Consider the following 19406-nt stretch of genomic DNA (forward strand, 5'->3'; position numbering starts at 1 on the left):
GAGGGTAAAGCGGCTGGGGTGTGAAGCTGGCCACTCAACTCCAACTAGCGCCGAGATCAAGAAAATGTGGATCTATACATCCACTTCCCCATACGCCTTAATGGCGTAGTGCTTAATTCGTTATGTACAGGGGCAATTTACCTTTTAAAATGGCGCAGCAGCATACGCTTACACGGACCCGAACAACAAGGACGGCTCATATTACTTCTTAGTCGTAAGTAATTTTTGATGTTACTCTGACACCTGGTCCTGAAATTTCGTCGTCCTTAAGAGAATGGTGCTTCCTTACGAAACGTGCCTGGGGTATTAGGAAGACTGTCGAACAATTTCCAACCTCAGCGAGTTTTGAACAAATGAAATTGCTGACAAATAATTAATACAGAAACCACTTCAATGTAAAGTTTTGCAAGTCGCTAGATTATAATTTTTTTTTTGTTTGGCCTTATAATGAAGCCTTCGGTAATATGCATACAAATTCAAACTATTCTTGGCACTACTGAATATTTCTAACACATTTCATGACAGTTACAACGATTGGGTTGGCAGCATTCCTGTTTCATATTCCCGAAGTCCCAGGTTCAAATCTCGGCCAGGAGACCGCCTATAACGACTGAGGTATATAATAGTTTTCCTCAGTTAGTCCTGGCAAACGCCAATGTAGTACCTCAAATTAGGCTATGGCTACCTCCTACCATGATCTTCCCAATTCATTATTCACTCGACGATGTAGAATCTGAGCTACTGTAAGCGTCATTAAATAAATAATAAATAAGAAAAGGACACATCAAACTGTCTGACATAAAACAAAAGAACTCCGTGGCCTGTAGTCCGCAATCGAACTATTCCGACCGAGCGACCGCCGCTTGTGGGCGAAGTTAGTGCCAACTTTTAGCGGACAGAGGGTGTCACGTGGTCAGCGCACAGAAACCCTACGGCCATTAATCTCGGTTGTCTAGACCGGAGCCGCTATTTCCTTCAAATGACTCCTCAATTATCATCACGAGGCAGAGTGGATCCCGTTCCAGACCCACTACTTCTCAGAAAATCTGGTAGAGCCGGGAATTGAACCCGGACCTCTGGATCTGTAGCCAGGAACTCTGACCATCACTCTCTTTAAATCCTAAATGGCGCGTTGATCCCCAAGCGCTACAGGCATAAGAGCTTCACGGTTTTGCAAGAAATGCCTTCCTACAACAATCCTACAACAATCGGCTGCAGCGAGGGATCCGACGAAAGTTGCCAAGTCATGATTTCGTTACACCTGTTGATCTATTTTCCTCAGCGATCATTCGGCCTAACATATAGTTTTGTGCCGTGTCCTAGCTCTGGCGATTAGTCGCCGGCTTCCCATCGCGCCGGACGGGGTTCGATCCAAGGTGACGTCATGCATAATTTGTGGTGGATAAAGTGACACTGGGACACGTTTTCTCCTCCAAGTGGTTCGGTTTCCTTTGCAAATTTTCATTTCACCAAATGCTCCATACTCAACTACTCTCCGGGGCTGTTACATAGCTCAGTCAGTGGCCGATGTGAACTGCTCGAACAACTAGATCCGAGGTTCACAACCCATCCGGAGAATGGGATATGTTATGGCAGATCGATACCCATGTGAGGAATCTTACCACGACTCAACGTTACAATTCCATCAGATGTATCTCTTAATGACAGTAAGTGTCAACAGGCCTGTTTCTTGCGATGGTGAAAGTTTAACCCGTTTGCCGCTTGCACCGAACCCGGTGTGTATTCGAACGCCCGTGGGTTCCGGTAAGATAAGTTATCTGTGTAACAGGTCGTGGAGGCCCATAGGGTTGAGAGACGTCGAGGCTTCCACATTTTCTAGACAATCGGCTCACAGATGGCGGTGAGGTTGTCAGCCTTACGCGCCGACCGCCCTTCACCCCCAGGAAAATTCCTGATACTCATTTCTGTTAGAGGCTGAGTCGACTCTAGGACCATAGTGTGGCTGGATGGATTAGGTTAATTGAAAAATCCAATGACCTCATCGGGATTCGAACCCGGGACCTTCCAGCTTAGAACATAGTGCCTCGGCCAACTACGTTACCGCGTGCCCCACCCGTTGTTTAAAAATTAGACGTGCCTGTAAGTCTACAAAAAACTGTATCAAAATATCTTTTTGTTTTAAATCCAGCAATACAAACGGTCAACATACCAGTGCTTTAATTAGTTCCAATTATTGAGGTTACATTGTACAGTTTAGCAGTTTATTAACCTTTCGTATTACTCTCACCTGACAATGATCAGTTCTTGCCGAAACATGCAGTAGGACACTGAAAAGAAACTGTAATTGAAAAAAAAATTGTGCGAAGGAGTAATATTAATTAAGAATTCAATTTGTGTTATATTTTTATGGATCAATTTAAAATTCTTCTTAGATGTATAAAGCCTTCAAAGCCTAATAACCTATCGAGCAAATATCTGAGAAAGAAATTTGAATAAATCAGTTGAAATGAGTCCAATATATTTGCAACAGATATCACACACAGAACATTATTGATCGTCCTAAACCACGTGAAGGGTGTCTCCTTATTGGCCCTTGCCTCTCAGCAGACGTCACGCCACCCTGGTGGCCAGTTCGTCTCACAACCCTCATACATTTACAATATAAAATTATTCTCCCCTCTCGGACAAATCACATACACCCCGCCCTAAAATCATCCACTTGGCGCATTGTAACATCTGCCACACAGCTGCGAACCGGTGACTCCCACGCTCAACATGCGGGTATGTATTTCAGCCAAGTCACCATTGCATGCTGTATCAGAAACCCGTAGGTTGATTGTTCCCAATAATATGTTAGATATGTAATAGTTGATCACTACACATACCCACACATTAAGTGCTGAAAATAGACGTGGAGAAGTGATAATGGGCCTTAAGAAACTGCGTTTTAACGCCGGCTAGTTCGGTATAACAGGACTTCAATCGGATTACATGACGTTATAATCCAGTCACCGCTAGCAGAACCTTAAATCCAAGAACTACGAAGCGCGCAAGACAAAAAACCCTTTAATTAAGATTACTATCCTCTGGGATGTGAAGATGTGTAGTCAGATGTTTACCAGTGTTTCGGTAGAGAGCGTCCGAAAAGTCGACCTGCGTCTGCCAGACTACACATCTTGACACCTCCGAAGACGCTAATCTTTACAGTAACCACCGTAAAGAGCCGAAATCTCACGTAATTATTACAATTTTCCCGCTCTTGGCATGTAAGCGAAATTTATAAGTTGGTTGTATAAAGTACAATATTTACTGTGATAAATGCTTATAATCATAATTTCGGTAACATTAATCTAAATTTGAAATACTGAGGAATGTGATATAGGATATAAACTATAGATACTAAGTGTAGTTCTCCCACCTTCCACTGAACACAATGTTGTATTTCCGGTTCAGTGACAGGCCTACTGAAACCAATCTAATGAAGAAAACTACAACTGATATGTCAAAATCACATGGTTATATTTGTGATTATGTGTCATATTTGACATTTTAATATTTCAGTATTTTAACACTATAACTACGAAGAATAAAAGAGCACTGTTCTAATATGTAAATGTCAAACACAAATACACTCATATGTCAACATTGGCCAATGGAAAGAAAAGATGGCCGAAAGGCTGAAACATGTTGTAAACCTCCAATGTATTGTACATCTATACGCAGATTGTGTTAACGGAAGCAAATATTAAATATAACACACACAATATGACGCTACGATACAATATTTCTAACACAAACGCGAGCGCACACACAGGTGGTTTCCTTTATGATAGGACAAAGGGGGAACTGACGAAGTGAAAACCTATTGACCTAGCTTGTAAAAGGCGATCTTGGGATTCTACCTGAATGATCATTTACTGAAAACACTGCCTAGATCCATTATAACACTGTTCATATTAAGCTTCCTCGCATATATAATCCCATTTTTGCAAAACTCTTATTATCTTTGGCTTCAAATACCATGTCGAAATACACTACATACGTGTAATCGACACAAAGTTATCCCCGTGTTTAATTAATTATCACGATATGATGACGCATGGGGGGCGGAGCATTCTTGATGGAGGTGAGTGGTCTGCTTCACCGCCGTGCCCTGCCGCTTTACGCCGGAGGAAAAATCTCCCAGTGCCCTTTGGACTGGCGGCTTTGTGGGCCCCAGAGCCGGTCCGGATGTCATGAGGATTAAGCATCACATCGTTGCTAAATGCCGAAGATTCTCTTGACGACAGTAGAGTGACAACCAATCAGGTGACGAGGCAGTATCATCCTGCACTCGCAACTAGCTTTGCTGTAAATTACGTATGCGGTGAAGAAAGCATTCTTCTGGGATTTGGCACCGTGGGTATGTGGTGTTAACCGACATTTCGGAGGAACGTATCGCCTCCATCTTCAGGGTAGAAGGAAAAATATATGAAATCCGCAAGCGAAGAGACCGTGAGAACCGGTACAAGCAGACTGGTGTTGGAAATATACACAGCTTTGTGAGAGCAGTGAAGGAAGGGGGGAAGGNCGGTGTTCTCGCTTAGTATCAAAGCCATTAATCGTCGTTAATGTCGAACAGAAATTACATAACATTCGCCAAAAATTTTATTGAATGGAAAGAAGCAAATTAACCTTTCTTTCAAATAAAACCCAGTAACATTTATTTGAAAGTACGCGTACGATAATTTTTCACTCTTAAGAATCAAATCCATTAATTATCGTGTATGTTCAAGAGCAACACACTCGTAAAACATTCACAAACACTGACTGAATGGACATAAGAGAGAACAAATATTATGTTCTTTGGACATTATCCATCGTCCTCCCTTTATCTAAAAACCCGCCCTTTTTATTTTTCAAAACAAGGTTTCGGAGACTGGATTCTTCAATTAATTTGTGTTTTATATACTACATACCAATGTGTCAAGAAGAGATGTTTTTAATAACTATAGTAGAACATGCGCAAACGAGATATTTTTAATACAGTAATAGAACACAACTTTGCAAGAACGTCGACCTAACAGAGGTCAATTACCTTGCATCAAACAAAACTACTATTTTCTGAAAACGCCAATTAAATATGAACTTAACACTTAATTCATAAACGTTCAAAGCCCAACATTAAAACACCAACAAAAATACAAACATTTGTTAACTGATGCATGGACTTCACCAGACATGCGCAAGTAACCACTTTTGGCAGGACAGTCTGAATGCTCTTGCTAACTGCTGGATATTAGCATTGGTACAGTGCCTGGAAGAAACGTTTTGCACACTAATTACAGGCAGCACGTTAATTATAGATACAAACTTTCGTCTGTGGGAAACGAGAGCTTCTCACAGCAGGAGGCGGATAATCCAGCGCACTTCGCAACGAATGAGCCAGAACGTTACTAGGCACAAGAGTAATAAGCAGAGCTTCTCACAGCGGTATTTATGAAGTACTGTCTTTTGGGATATAACTGTTAGTCTGGTGAAAGTTGGCTCTGCTTTTCACCTGCTTTCACGCTGGTTTCTTGTTCCGCTTATTCTTCGACCCTGAAGATGGAGGCAATATGTCCTTCCGAAACGTCGGTTGAATTTCAACGGACTATACGGCGTTATAGCCGATCACGGTAGCCGAGCGGTCTAAGGCATGTACTGTCTTCGCTCGCTTGGAAACGGGGATCGTGGGTTCGAATCCCACTCAGGGCATGGATGTTTAGTTTGTGTGTGTGCGTTTCTCTGTGTTTGTGTACAGGTAGAGACCTTGCGACGAGCTGATCACCCGCCCAAGGAGTCCTACCGAATGTGTAAGATCTAGAAAAATCTAAGTGAACGGAGTTCATGGAGGTAGGCCTAGGCCCACTGGGGCTGTAGTGCCAAGGGGGGGGGGGATTACGGCGTTATATCCCAGAGCAGTAATATATTAACCCGATACTTAATGTCGCCTAACGGACACACGTGCTCAAGATGTGTCTATTACGTCTTTTATACAAAAAGTCAAACATAAATGTTACCAGAAAGGAACATTTTCACATTGTATAAAGGTTCAACATCGCTAATACCAAACACCACCGACAACGATCCTGTGCCAGTTACATCAATCTCCCGTCCTCATATCTACCTAAATTCCATCTTAATGACATCCCCTTTTCAGCCGTCTAACAGTACTCTGGCGTATTGAACCGTTACTAAGCAGCGACCGTTTCTGGGCAACGATTCGGTAAACACGTTGCCGCTGCAACGAATACGCACGCGAGTTACTGTTGGAAACGGGGTGTTTTCTATGTGGTCGTGCCGAGATGCTATAAACAGCACAGTTACAGCAGTTGAGTTCAGACAGACCCGACCTCTCGTCAGAAAGGGCGCCCCACATGGAAAGGAGAGTAACTTTCATTTAAAAAGTAACATGTGGTCATGAGCCCCATTTTACTGATTGGCTGACTTTGACTTTGACAGTTGAGTGCAGTTGTGAGTAGTATTAGCAACGGCGTGAGCACAAAACCTGAGGAGTCTCCATTGTTGAGAGCTGTTACCAAGCAACGATTAGGGAAGACTATAGAAGGCTGAGGCTTAGTGTGTGTTATAGTGCAGATCAGCGGGAGCGCTGTACTTACTTCTAAGTTCCGAGTCGCGTGTGTAAGTGGCCAATAAATCCATTCAGCACTCCAAAACCCGTCTATAGTCACCTTAAAATTGTGAAAGTACATTTTGTGAAAACCTCAGACACCAAAGTTCTGTATGCATTTCTCTTTTCCACACTAGCTACATGCCCAGCCAATCACAGTCTTCGCGATTTCACATCATCTTAACAATACTACAAACAACCAAACTATGTAAATAAAGGAAGTTTTCGTTATGTAAAATCTTGAAATATTTCCCTCGTCTATGATCGAATAAATCCGGGACACTTTCAGTCTTCTTCCCTTATTTTGAAAAATGAAAGCAGGCTTATGTGATCACCATGCTGTCTGTCTCCCCCCCCCCATTAACTTGTGAATGACTGAACCAATTTTTATGAAAATCTGTTATGTTATACAATTTCATCTTATTCCATCTCAACGGCGTACTTGATAAATCCTCCCATCAGTTTGTGTGTCTATAGGTGTATTCCCTTACTGTTAATAGGCAAGGACTCGGTAAAAACGTTACCATGGCAACGAATACACATACAACAATAGAATAATTTTGGAGGCGTCGTTTTCAATGCGGTCCGTGTCGTATCAAGTGAAAGTAAACGATCGGTTCTTTCGAGAGCTTCTTGTTTTCTTTTTCGAACACGTGCAATTTATGTTTCACAATAACAGACCATGTTCCACACCAAAACAAAATGGGTTACAGTACTAGCGTTGTGTAGAACGTAATGTTCAGTACCTTGGAAAGTAAATGAGTTGATAAAAAGTCTTGAACTCAATAATAGTAGGAATTTTCGGAATTTATCGTTCTATATTAATCATTAAATCTCATTAAAACGGCACCAAGAAAGTCTATCCTCGGTTTCTTCGTGGTTTCCTTCAGTTCCTCCAGGCATACGAGGCCACAGCCGCTTCCTTCCATATCCCTTCCAATTCATTATTCATAAATCATTCTGTAATTCAAAGTTACACAAAAGTAACAGAAAGCATCGTTAAATAAACCAAAAATAAATAACTAATCCGATTAAATTTCACTTTGCTCGGGTTATCAAACTGTGAACATTCTCAAATGGTTTATATACTGATCCCATGGTTGTTATATCTTTAATGAACCAGTACAGTTTTCTTCTATACCTTTTCCCATTCGGGAACCATAATTATCATTCGATGTTACGTAACCTAAGCACCTGACAACCCAGGAATCAATGTGATAAGCTGTACAGGAACAGAACAATCTATTGACTGTAGACGATCATCTGCAGTTGTAAACAAAATGTTGACACAGCGAAGTGCCATGGTTCAAGTCTTGTCTCTTCGTTATCTAACACAAAGTTCGACTAGGTTTTGACCCCGGTTGAGAGTACAGTATTTTTCAACCGTTCTTCGTGAAATGCATCACATTTCTGTATCCAAACAATGGTAACATGTGTAAGATTTGAGGCTTTCACGGCGGTGACTATGAAGAAAGCAGTCTTCTGGGATTTGGCACCGAGTATATGTGGTGTTAACCGACGTTTCCAAATCCCAGAAGACTGCTTTCTTCAATGGTAACATATCTAGTATTATCCACACACTGAAAGAGCAACGTTCATGAACTGTGGCATACAATAATATTATAAAAATAAATACAGACGATAATACGTATGATATGATTGGCGTAAGTAACTCACTGAGCTGGGTCCCTTCTGAGGAACCTCCAGTCACACCGCTACTCAAAATTTCCCAACATTTTATAGAATTCGATTTTCATTATCGTGCTCATAAGAACCATCCCCTGTGCCAGATAAATTCATTCTATACTATGCCATCCTTTATCTAAGATCCATCTTAATATTATCCTCCCACGTACGTATAGGTCTTCCTAGTGGTCTGACACTGGCCTACTGTTGAGACAGAAATACGTCACTTTAAAATATACCTCTTCTGTATAACGGTATAATTTGGTATTTCATACTACAACAGGATTTCGAAAATAACTCGAACGAAATGTTACCCAAAATGGTAAACATTGCGTTAAAATGTGAGAACCTCCAGGACGAAACGCCAAGCTGTTAAAGTAATATAAACAGTGGCATAACCAGGGTGTAAATGTAAGTTACTATATTTACTGCCTGGACTGGGAACAGGGCACGTCCCATAGCCGGTGTGAAAGGAGGGCGAATGGGGGCGCTGAGAAACTGATATAGAATTTTGGTCCCAGAATATAAATTTAAAACAATGTCGTTGTATAGTTGAAGTCACACTGTAAGAGATCAGGGACATACCGATTAACTCCCACTCGAGTTATAAAAAAAAAAGCCACGCCCCACCTACTCCCGATTCTTTCCAGTTCTCTTTATCTTTCCACGCCATATAAAGGGGCATGAGAAGTGACGGACATGTAGCACGTATGGGGTAAGTATGGTTCTTCTGCTTAATTAAGCGCCACGGTGGGGGGTGGAGGTACAGCTCTAAGCATTCCTGACCTTGGTAGTAGATGGAGGTGACTTAGCTTCACGGCCTGGCGGATTTGTCACTCCCCAGGCGATGAACCAGCACCCCCCCCCCTACGTGAGCCCCAGAGCATATCTGGACGCATTACACGTGGGGTAAAAGATAATTCCATTCAAAATTTTGGTCAGAATACTGGAAGGGAGGAATCCATTTTGCAGATTTAGTCATAGAAGGGAGGATATTATTAAAATGGTCCTTAAAGAATTAAAATGCAAGGACCTGGATTGGGTTAAAGTGATTCCATGTTGCGTATAGTTATGGTCTCTTGTGAAGAAGGTGATGAAACTTAGGGAAAAGGTAAAGGTATCCCTGTTAACAGGCCATGATGGCCCATAGGGTTGTGAGATGTTGAGGCTCCAACATTTTGTCTAGACAATCGGCTCACAGATGGCAGTAAGGCTGCCACCCTCCAGGAAGATTCCTGGTACTCGTTTCTGTTAGAGGCTGAGTGGACCCCAGTGCTATAGTGCGGCTGGAAGGATTAGGTCAATTGAAAAAAAAAAATCCACCTCATCGGGACTCGAATCCGCGACTTTCCGGCTTGTAGCATAATGCCTCAACCAACTACGGTACCGCGTGACCCTGGTAATGAAACTTAGCATTCCGTAAAAGACGGAAATTTTCTGGGCAACTGATCAACTATTCCCTCCACAAAAATAACTCTGACCTGATGAAGCCCGTAACCCCCATCCCCACCTCACAATCCTTCGCCATTCCATTCGTTAATTGGAGTCACTACTGACCGACGAATGGCCTCAACGAAATGTAATACACTTAACCAATCAAGTCTCTCGTTATACGAGCAGCTGACCCCTAGCCAGACTCATTATATTCGGGGCATTTTCAAAAACATACGTGTAGTTCATTTTCATGGCGTTAAGCTACTGCAATCCAGCCGGTCACGTGTGAAAACCTGTATATCGTGTTACAATTCTGACGCAAAACAACTCCACTCTGCCATGCTGGTTGTGGTCCGTCAGGCTAAACGGAAGCCCAACAATAAATGATGTTACATAAGGGTCGCTTCACTATCCTGTGCACTTAGAAATACCTATCTCATGGTTTTGTTGCTAAAACATCGCATCTTCTTTGCATGTAAAAACGTATATGGAATGCAAAAAAACACTACACACTCTCTCTCTTTATAAATATATATTATATGGATGGAGAGTCAGTAAATAGGTCACAAATGTAAGTAAAACAGCTGTAATGGACGTAATAAGTTTTTATATGTGCATCATTAGGTAGCAGTACAGTCCAGCTTCACAACAGACGCGCATGCCCATATTCACAAGCTGTTTTCAGTAGTCAAAATGGCGACCGTGCTTGAGGAGTGTACTATCGAAGAGTGGCGTTGTTTGTGCGTTTTTTGTGGGCAAAAGGGCTCAGTACAAAGGATATTCGTAAAGAAATATTTCCTGTTTACAGTGGGAAGTGCTTGACGCGTAAAGCGGATCTCAGCTGGGTCGAAAAACGTGGAAAACTTTTCGCTGATGACGAAGAGGTTGACAACAGTCAAAATATTTCTATTCTGCGGGTTTCGACACACTGGTAAAAGTGATGGGATATGTGCATCAATGTTGGTGGAGGATATGTCGAGAAATAAACGTCCTTTTTCCTGTTTGGATATCACGTTTTACGTTTTATATCCATTTGTGACCTATTCACTGACTCTTCCTCGTATATATATATATATAGACCCCGATGAATGCTGTATCGGAATGTCTTCGTTAATAAGAACCGCTAGTACAAACAACGTAATGTTACAGGGAGGGATAGTTGACTCTTGGGATATGAAGTAGTTGAATATATCTTACTCGTTCCCACTGCAACAAAACATCAAGCAAAGAAAACACGAAACAGCGTACTAACACAAGGTAAAACATCACATCGCTGGGTAAAACGCAAAGCTGTCCCTATGCTTAATTAAGCGCTACGCCACGAAAACGCAAGAGGGATTGGAAGTAGAGCTGCACCATTCTTGCCCTCGGCACTAAATGAAGGTGAGTCGTCAGCTTCAAGCTTCGGAAGCTTTACCCCCATGTAAAGAGCCCTTAGTACCCACTGTATATGAAGCTGGGTGGGCCCCAGAGCCGGTCTGGATGCTGTGAAATAAAGAAAAAATCTCCTGCACCTGGCAGAAATCGAACTCCGTCCTTCGAGACCATAACCCGTCGCTATACCGACTGAGCTATTCTAGCATTATCAGAAACATGACCAATAAGAAGGCACACGGGAGGAATCAGCAAATAAATGTGCGAAGTACAAAGAACAATAGCGGAATAGAAATATTTCATAAAGTTGTAACTACGAGTCATAAAATGAAGTAGGATTGGTTTTTAGAGATCCGTAGTTCGATGTCTGTTATGCCCTTAAGTCCATAATGAGGGTAAATTGGAGCCCCCGGGGCCCAAAATATCGATATATATCGAAAGAACTGTGGAACCAGGAAGAAATAGCAACGTAGAACAGACGTTCCTAACGGTTGGCAAGGCTTGCTTGGAGACAGCGACACAGCACTTGCGCCGTATGTAGTAACTGTTACCGTAAATGTATTTTTTTATTGCTAGTGGGGTGGGACTAAGTCCCTTGTACTGAGGCCACTTCTGGCCTATTGTACCAGCCCCATGTGATAGGTGAGGGTGATTGTAGAGCAATTGGTGGAATGAAGATTGGCAGGGGAAACCGAAGTACTCGGAGAAAACCTGCCTCAGCGCCACTTTGTCCACCACAAATCCCACTTGACATTCGTGAACTCAAGTAGTAGAGATAGTCCGAGAGCAATGAGAGATCAGTCGGAGATTCTTCAGACGTCGTGCACAAGGAGTTCAATGTGAGCTGTTATAATTGACTGTAGTTGTAAAGAAGTGCCAATAAACCCAATCATCAAACCCAAACCCCACTGTTATTAGTCACGCTACCCCTTACACGTGATAATATAATCCAGACCCATACTTGTAAATACTGTATGGTACGATAACGGAAATAAGACACCCCCCTTGTATTTCGAGTTTATTCTATTAATCTCTCCCCGAACGGGGGAGAAGAGGAATGCATACAGGATATTGGAGGGAAAGCCAGAAGGAAAGAGACCACTGGGAAGACCAAGGCGTAGGTCGGTGGACAATGTTAAAATGAATCTTAGAGAGATATGATGAGATGGTATGGATTGGATTGATCTGGTTCAGGATAGGTGGGGATTAACCCCTCCCCGACGAGGTACTTTACGGTAAGAAGCGACCAGTAGAATTCGTCTAAATGAAGTGCAGACCCTTCTTGATAAACTAGCCTCTAATCTGATACCTTGAAATGTCACCCTGCCCATACTGACCCTTCTGAGAGGCAAACAGGCTACAGGGGTAGAGAGCGCATGTGTGGACAGAGGTAGCTAATTAGATCAGGAGGCAGACCGCTCAGCTATAGTCTGGAGGTAGCTCAGGGACACCATACCCGAGGCGTTTCCATGCACCTATACAACCAGCGACGAAGCCGCCTTCCTCATCGGAAGCGAACTGCGTAACAGTGGTGGTGGTTTGGGGTAGTACACCCAGGCATAAGAAAGTCATATCACATATGCACATTTAACTCTTCAGACCCTGATAAAGCATTGAAGTGGCCCTTAATAATGACACTGTTCATCATAGAATCAATATGGAAACCGAAGAGACTGTTTCTTTCAAAACTCATGGTAAATACAAACATATTAATAATACTCCCTAATTAAACAAATATGGGTTTGTTCGTAAGGGTTTCGAAATCATTTTATGAAAATTATTTGTAACATATGTTCTGATATTGACTAGGAAGAGAAGGGATCAGCAACCTATGGAACACGTGCCTCGATGTGACACGTGAAGAAGTCTTAGATGTCATTCCAATCTACTAAATAACAAAATACGTGTTACTATTCATAATTCGAAAGAATTAAAACTAACTTCTCATTTACTATATTTGGTAAGGAATGGAGGGTTTCGTCGTTAAAAGTATTTCATTTTTTCCCCCATTTAACTCCACGAATTGAAAACATTTAACAAATTGCAACAAAATACGTAAGCAATATTAAGCCGTGTAATATTACGAGAAATAAAATGTTAATTAAACAAAAAAAAACTGCGTGATTTTACTCAGCAAGCGAACTATACAACTAAAACAATTACTAAATATGTTTCTTCATGTGTAAGGGTATAAGAATATAAAGCCTATATATGCCTAAAATAAAGCATAAAACTCAACTCGAAAAAAAAAGTACAGGCAAACATGGCAGTACCATTTCATTTTTAAATTTAATAATAATACGAGAAAAGTCTGCCAACCGCTGTGCTGCAGTACAAACTAAATATAAAACAAGGAACGAGAGAGTAATTACGTTTCAAAGAGCTTTTCAATTATATATTTTTCGTGAGTGTTATTACAGAGAGACTGCTATTGGCAGATCCACCTTACTTACTCAAGGAGCTGAGCCCTTCTGAAGGAGCCGCCAATTCTGCAGCTACTCAAGAATTTCCCAGCATTTTATGGAAACCGAAGGTTCATTACCGTGTTCACAGGAGCCCTCCACTGGTCCATATCCCGAGCCAGATCTATCCAATCCATACCATCCCATCCTATCTCTCTAAGATCCATTCTAATATTGCTCACCCACCTACGCCTTGGTCTTTCCTGTGGTCTCTTTCCCACCATTATCCTATATACATTCCTCGTCCCCCATTCGTCCTACATGCCCTGCCCATATCATTCTCCTTGATTTGATCATTCTAATTATGCTTGGAGAAAAGTACAAGTTATGAAGCTCCTCATTATGCAGTTTTTCTCTAACCTCCTGTCACTTCATCTCTCTTCGGTCCAAATATTCTCCTCAAGAGAGGTAATTACATAAATTAAAATTTTAGAGAAGTGCAGCCATAAAACCTTACAGCCCTACAACAAAACAAAAACAATAATACAAACAATACTGTAGCTAACCCCTTCTTCCTATTTACGTTTTAGTACTCACCAAGTGCCTTCATGTATTCGTCAAATTTAACACTGCTGTTCAGCTTGAACTTCTTACCAGTTACTAGAGACATAATGAAAGCAGATTTGACCAAAAGCAAGAACAGCTAACAGCACCAAACCAGTAGGCACAATGAAATACAAACACTCCTCCATCAATATTTATGGGGTGGTTGCAACGGGGGGAGGGCAGAGGTGGCGTGAGGAAAAGCTTCAACGAAACTCCGCGAGATGGCTTCGTTCTTTGGTGGGGGCTACACGATCACGTGGTATACAAGGAGTAAAAGTGGGCGTGTCATTCCAGTTTTGAACTTTGGAGGAATTATTATTAATATATATTATCGAGCGAAAAGAATGACTGATATTCCCTGGGTGAAAAGTCCAACGATTATTTGCGGTCCGCGAATTAGCATAACAAATATTACTGACAGCACATGTGTGGGTAACAACTGGCGACGATATTTGATCGTCAGTAAATACACGAAGAGGCTTCGTACTGTACTTCATTTTCAACCTTCAGACTCGTAAATACTCGTACTATTCCCACACGTTGGTTTATTTAAGTTAATTTTATATTGTTGTATTTTAGCGTCCTGTTGCACTGACTCTCGTCCACGATGTGTATGTATTGGCCGTCTTCTAGTGCCCACAATCTCACTTGTCACTTCACTACATGTTTCGGCATCACTGTGCCATCCTCAGGTGTGTTATTTACGTTAAACTATTGCACTGCTCGCCATCATGTGTCGTTTTAAAGTTTAACGTAGATAACACACCTGAGGATGGCACAGTGATGCCGAAACATGTAGTGAAGTGACATGTGAGACTGTGTGCACTAGCTGACGGTCGATACACACACATCATGGATAATTTCATATATTACACGTAATATGCACCCCACAATTTTACAAAAAGAAACTGAACCTACGAATAAGATGCCAGAAGATTAAATTGAATACACGCTTGCCCTTATCCCATGCCGAATCATTTGTCCTTAAATCTGCTGCCTAAAACCGCAATGAGCCGGTCACGGTAGCCGAGCGGTCTAAGGCATGCACTGTCTTCGCTCGCTCGGAAGCCGGGATCGTGGGTTCGAATCTCACTCAGGGCATGGATGTGTGTGGCGTTTTTCTGTGTTTGTCTACAGGCAGAGGCCTTGCGACGAGCTGATCACTCACCCAAGGAGTCCTACCGTATGTGTAATATCTAGAAAAACCGAAGTGAACGGAGTTTATGGAGGTAGGCCTAGGCCCACTGGGGCTGTAGTGCCAAGGGGAAAAAAATAGAGAGAGAAAGTGAGGTTAAATATAACTGCATGATGAGGAATTTAATGAATCGCAATCTTATCAATATTATTATGACGATCAAATCAGGGATGATCTAGACACTGCATGGAGCACGCATGGGGTGATAATACATGCCTAAAAATTACTGGAAAGGACCTCTTGGAAAATCTTCACGCATATGGGATCAACTAATTATTTCATGGAACTAAGCCCTTCTTGAGAAGCCGCCAATTGTGCAACTACTCAAGAATTTCCCAGCACTTTATGGAACCCTAAGGTTCATAACCGTGTTCACAAGAGCCCTCCACTGGTCCCTATCCTGAGCCAGATCAATCCAGTCCATACCATCCCATCCTTAATCTCTAAGATCCAATTTAATATTCTTCATCCACCTACGCCTTGGTCTTCCCAGTGGCCTCTTTCCTTCTGGCTTTCCCACCAATATCCTATATGCATTCCTCGTCTGCCCCATTCGTACTACATGCCCTGCAAACCTCATCTTCCTTGACTTATCATTCTAATTATACTTGGAGAAGAGTACAAGTTATGAAGCTCCTCATTATGCATTTTTCTCCAGCCTCTAGTCACTTCATCCCTCTTCGGTCCAAATATTCCCCTCAGCAGCAGCCTGTTCTGAAACACCCTCAGTTTATGTTCCTCCCTTAATGTCAGAGACCAAGCTTCACACTCATACAGAATCGCAGTCAAAATTATATTTTTGTATACCCTAATTTTTATGTTTTCATGGGATGATAATATTAAAATTACTCTTAAAGCTATATACTGGGAAGCTGTGGACTGGATTCATGTGGCTCAGGGTAGGATCCAGTGGTGGGCTGTTGTGAAAACGCTAGTGAACAGTAAAAAAATGGTAGGAGATTTCTTCAGTAGCTGAGCGACTAATATTTTCTCAAATAGAACTTCGTTCCATAAAATTAGTTACTCAGTCAGAATTTTACTTTCAGTTTCCATTCAATTATTTTAAATGGTTATGAATCTTGGCAAAGTACTTGAAAGGTAGAACTCAGCCTGACAAGGGTCAGGAAAAAGAAAAGTGCCCAGCACGTGGGCTCTTGCAGCAATGATCTGCACTTGCATCCGGGGGGAGGGGGGTCCGGTTAAAATATCGGCCGGAATACCGATTATCCTGGGATAATGATTATAACGGGAAAATTGCCAGTTCAAAATTCACTGGAATAATCATGAAATTAACTTAAAATCTGAAAAGAAATGTACGCAAAAAGAACGCAGAGAAATAAAAAATTAGGCAAAATATAAACCTCAATAGCATAACACGCGGTAGCGTAGTTGGTTGAGGTACTATGCTACAAGCCGGAAGGTCGCAGGTTCGATTCCCGATGAGGTGGATTTTTTCAATGGAACACACCCGTCAGAATAACCAGTTATTTGAAGAAGCAGCAGCACAAACAGAGGATAACATTAATAATGGAATCTGCATGGTATTCGAGTTCCAGAACAAAGTTTCAAATATTCTACTTCTCAGCACCAATCTTGATGCAACGTGTTTATAAAACATTCTGTGAAGACTCGCTCCACTGGAACCGAGTACCTTCCAATTTCAAGCCTCCAATGTTGCAGCTAGACCATCCTAATTCCCCAAGGCAAAACAGCTTCGTCAAGTGACGAACAGTTGCTTCGTTGTGCTCGAAAAACCAAATGTTCGTTTAGTCATTCCTAAAGACGATGATTTAAGTATGAGGCTCTGTCGAGGTTACTCGAGTGTTCAAGTTACCCACCAACTAACGGAAGACAGCCCCTTCCCAGAAGCTAACAGTCGGTAAAGCAGCACATTTTCATGATGTGAATTAAATTATTTAAAATTAATGTTATAGTAACAATGATAACAAAGAAAGAAATAAAATTGTACACGTGAAACACTCAGCGACAAAACAATTATGGAATGTCACAATACAAGGGCACGTGGTACCGTAGTTGGTTGAGGCACTATGCTACGAGCCGGAAGGTCGCGGATTCAAGTCCCGAGTATGTCATTGGATTTTTTTTTAATTGATCTAATCCTTCCAGCCGCAATATGGCCCTGGGTCGACTGAAACTATAAGAGAAATGAGTACCAGGAATCTTCCTGGGGATGAAGGGCTGCCGGCCGGTGCTGACAACCTTATCGCCGGCTGTATAAAAATGTGGGAGCCTCGACGTCTCACAACCGTATAGGCCTCCACGGTCTCTTACAGGGACAGCTTTACCTTGTGTCACACTACATAAGCACTGAAATGTGCTGATACATACTTCTTGGTACATGACATAATCCAGTGGCTATTCAATCCTATTATGATTCATTTCAACGGATACTAGACTCTGATTCACTTGCAGAAGTGTCTCACTCCAAAGTCCGCAGTCCTCCTTACAGCTTTATTCATCGCCAGACATTGGATTTATAGATCACGTTATTTGTCAATGACAGAGAACTAGGNGGGGGGGGGGGTAGACGGGGGAGACGCCTCCTACATAGTTCCACATCGCTTCGTTTTAAGGTAACTACAACAACGCCTTGAGAACATAAGTATCATTCCCAATAGAGATGCACTTAGGAGCGAATTCACAATACTAATTGGCAATAATTTCCTTTTAATGTGTTGGTCATTCCTTCAGGTTTTCCTACTGAACTTGGGTGTCTGTATACTACTGAAAAGCCATTTTCATCCTTGCCCCAACATCTCAGGCCACAGAACATAGTACAGTCTAGCAAAGCTATCCCTGTAACACGCCGTGACGGCCCCTCGGGTTATGAGGCTTCAAGGCTCCCACATTTTCTAGACAATCAACGCATAGATAGCGGTGAGGATGTCAGCCTTACGCGCCGGCCGCCCTTTATCCACCGGGAAGATTCCTAGTACTCTTTTCTGTTAGAGGCTGCGTCGCCCTCAGGGTAATTTGAAAAATCCAATGACCACATCGGGAATAACCAGCGACCTTCAGGCTTATAACATAATGTCTCAATTAACTACGTTAGGGAGTATCCCCGTACAGTCTCGTGGAATATAAAAATACTGGCATGCCCCTGCAGAAAATTTTGAATTACAGCTTCAGAAACTGATTTTAATTTTCATGATGGCTACTTACATTTACCGTCTCTACGTTCGCAACTCACAACTGTTGTTTTCGTGATCTTTAAAAATTATTCTTGCTGACCATGCCAAGAACATTGTATTTTCGCACTAAAACGGCCTGTGTTTGGAATTTCGCATTACTAAATTTGTAATGCTTTGTTCATAGATACTCGATCACGCAACTACCTACCTACCAACCTACCTACCTATCTATATATTGACTATAAAGCCACTGCTAGGCAACGGCTCGATGAACACCTAGCAGCGGAGACCGATTCTGGGTAAACAGCCTGTTGATAAGTAAAGCCTACAACATTACGCAACAACAGTAGAAGTCCACTGCTAGGCAACAGACGTGGCATCCATGGAACGTTTCGTTTCGCTTCACTTTCTTAATTTTAGACAGTCAGTGGGACTCCATGTACGGGGGATCAGCCCGACACAAGGCCGTTACCTACACGTGACAAACACAAACACAGAATTCGAAATCGCGAGCACAGCGTTCGAAGACATTCAGTACCTTAGACCGCTCGGCCGCTGTAATCGGCGATCATGCAACTACGTTATCTTAAAACAAATACAATGGACTACAAAACATTTGCAAACAAGTTTCGTTGTCATGGCCATTACGGACATGTGAAGTTCACACCGTATCCTTATCAATGTGTTAGGTCTACAGCAGCCAAGGCTGATAAAAAGCCACGTGCAAGTATTGCTGCAGACTTTCTGGAATCTATTCGAACCCTTATTCCAAAGTTTTCTCTTTTAATTATAAGAGTAAATTTAATTTCTCGGTTTCTGTGTTACTTCTTTTAAGAGTTTTTTTTTTCCTGTGGCGCTACAGCCCCAATTTGGGCCTAGGCCTACCTCCATGAAACTCCGTTTCACTTCGGTTTACTAGATCTTACACACACGGTAGGACTCCT

The 19406-nt window shown here is 42.1% G+C and overlaps 1 protein-coding gene across 2 annotated transcripts in view; it reads right to left on the reverse strand.

Annotated features, from left to right (window-relative positions):
- The window catches only part of LOC111862185 (fatty acid-binding protein, muscle), a 49012-nt gene that overhangs the window by 8447 nt on the left and 21159 nt on the right, over positions 1–19406 (reverse strand). Inside the window, exon 1 of one of the 2 annotated variants that reach the window (XM_023847372.2) lies at positions 14107–14250. The exons of the other annotated variant lie outside the window; for it this stretch is intronic. Within the exon in view, the coding sequence (XP_023703140.1) occupies positions 14107–14179 (73 nt within the window). The 5' untranslated portion in view covers positions 14180–14250. Of the gene's footprint in view, positions 1–14106; positions 14251–19406 lie in introns of those variants that run through there. 2 annotated transcript variants of the gene reach the window in all.

The sequence above is a fragment of the Cryptotermes secundus genome, unplaced genomic scaffold, assembly GCF_002891405.2.
Source record: "Cryptotermes secundus unplaced genomic scaffold, Csec_1.0 scaffold1229, whole genome shotgun sequence".
Taxonomy (NCBI): Eukaryota; Metazoa; Arthropoda; class Insecta; order Blattodea; family Kalotermitidae; genus Cryptotermes; species Cryptotermes secundus.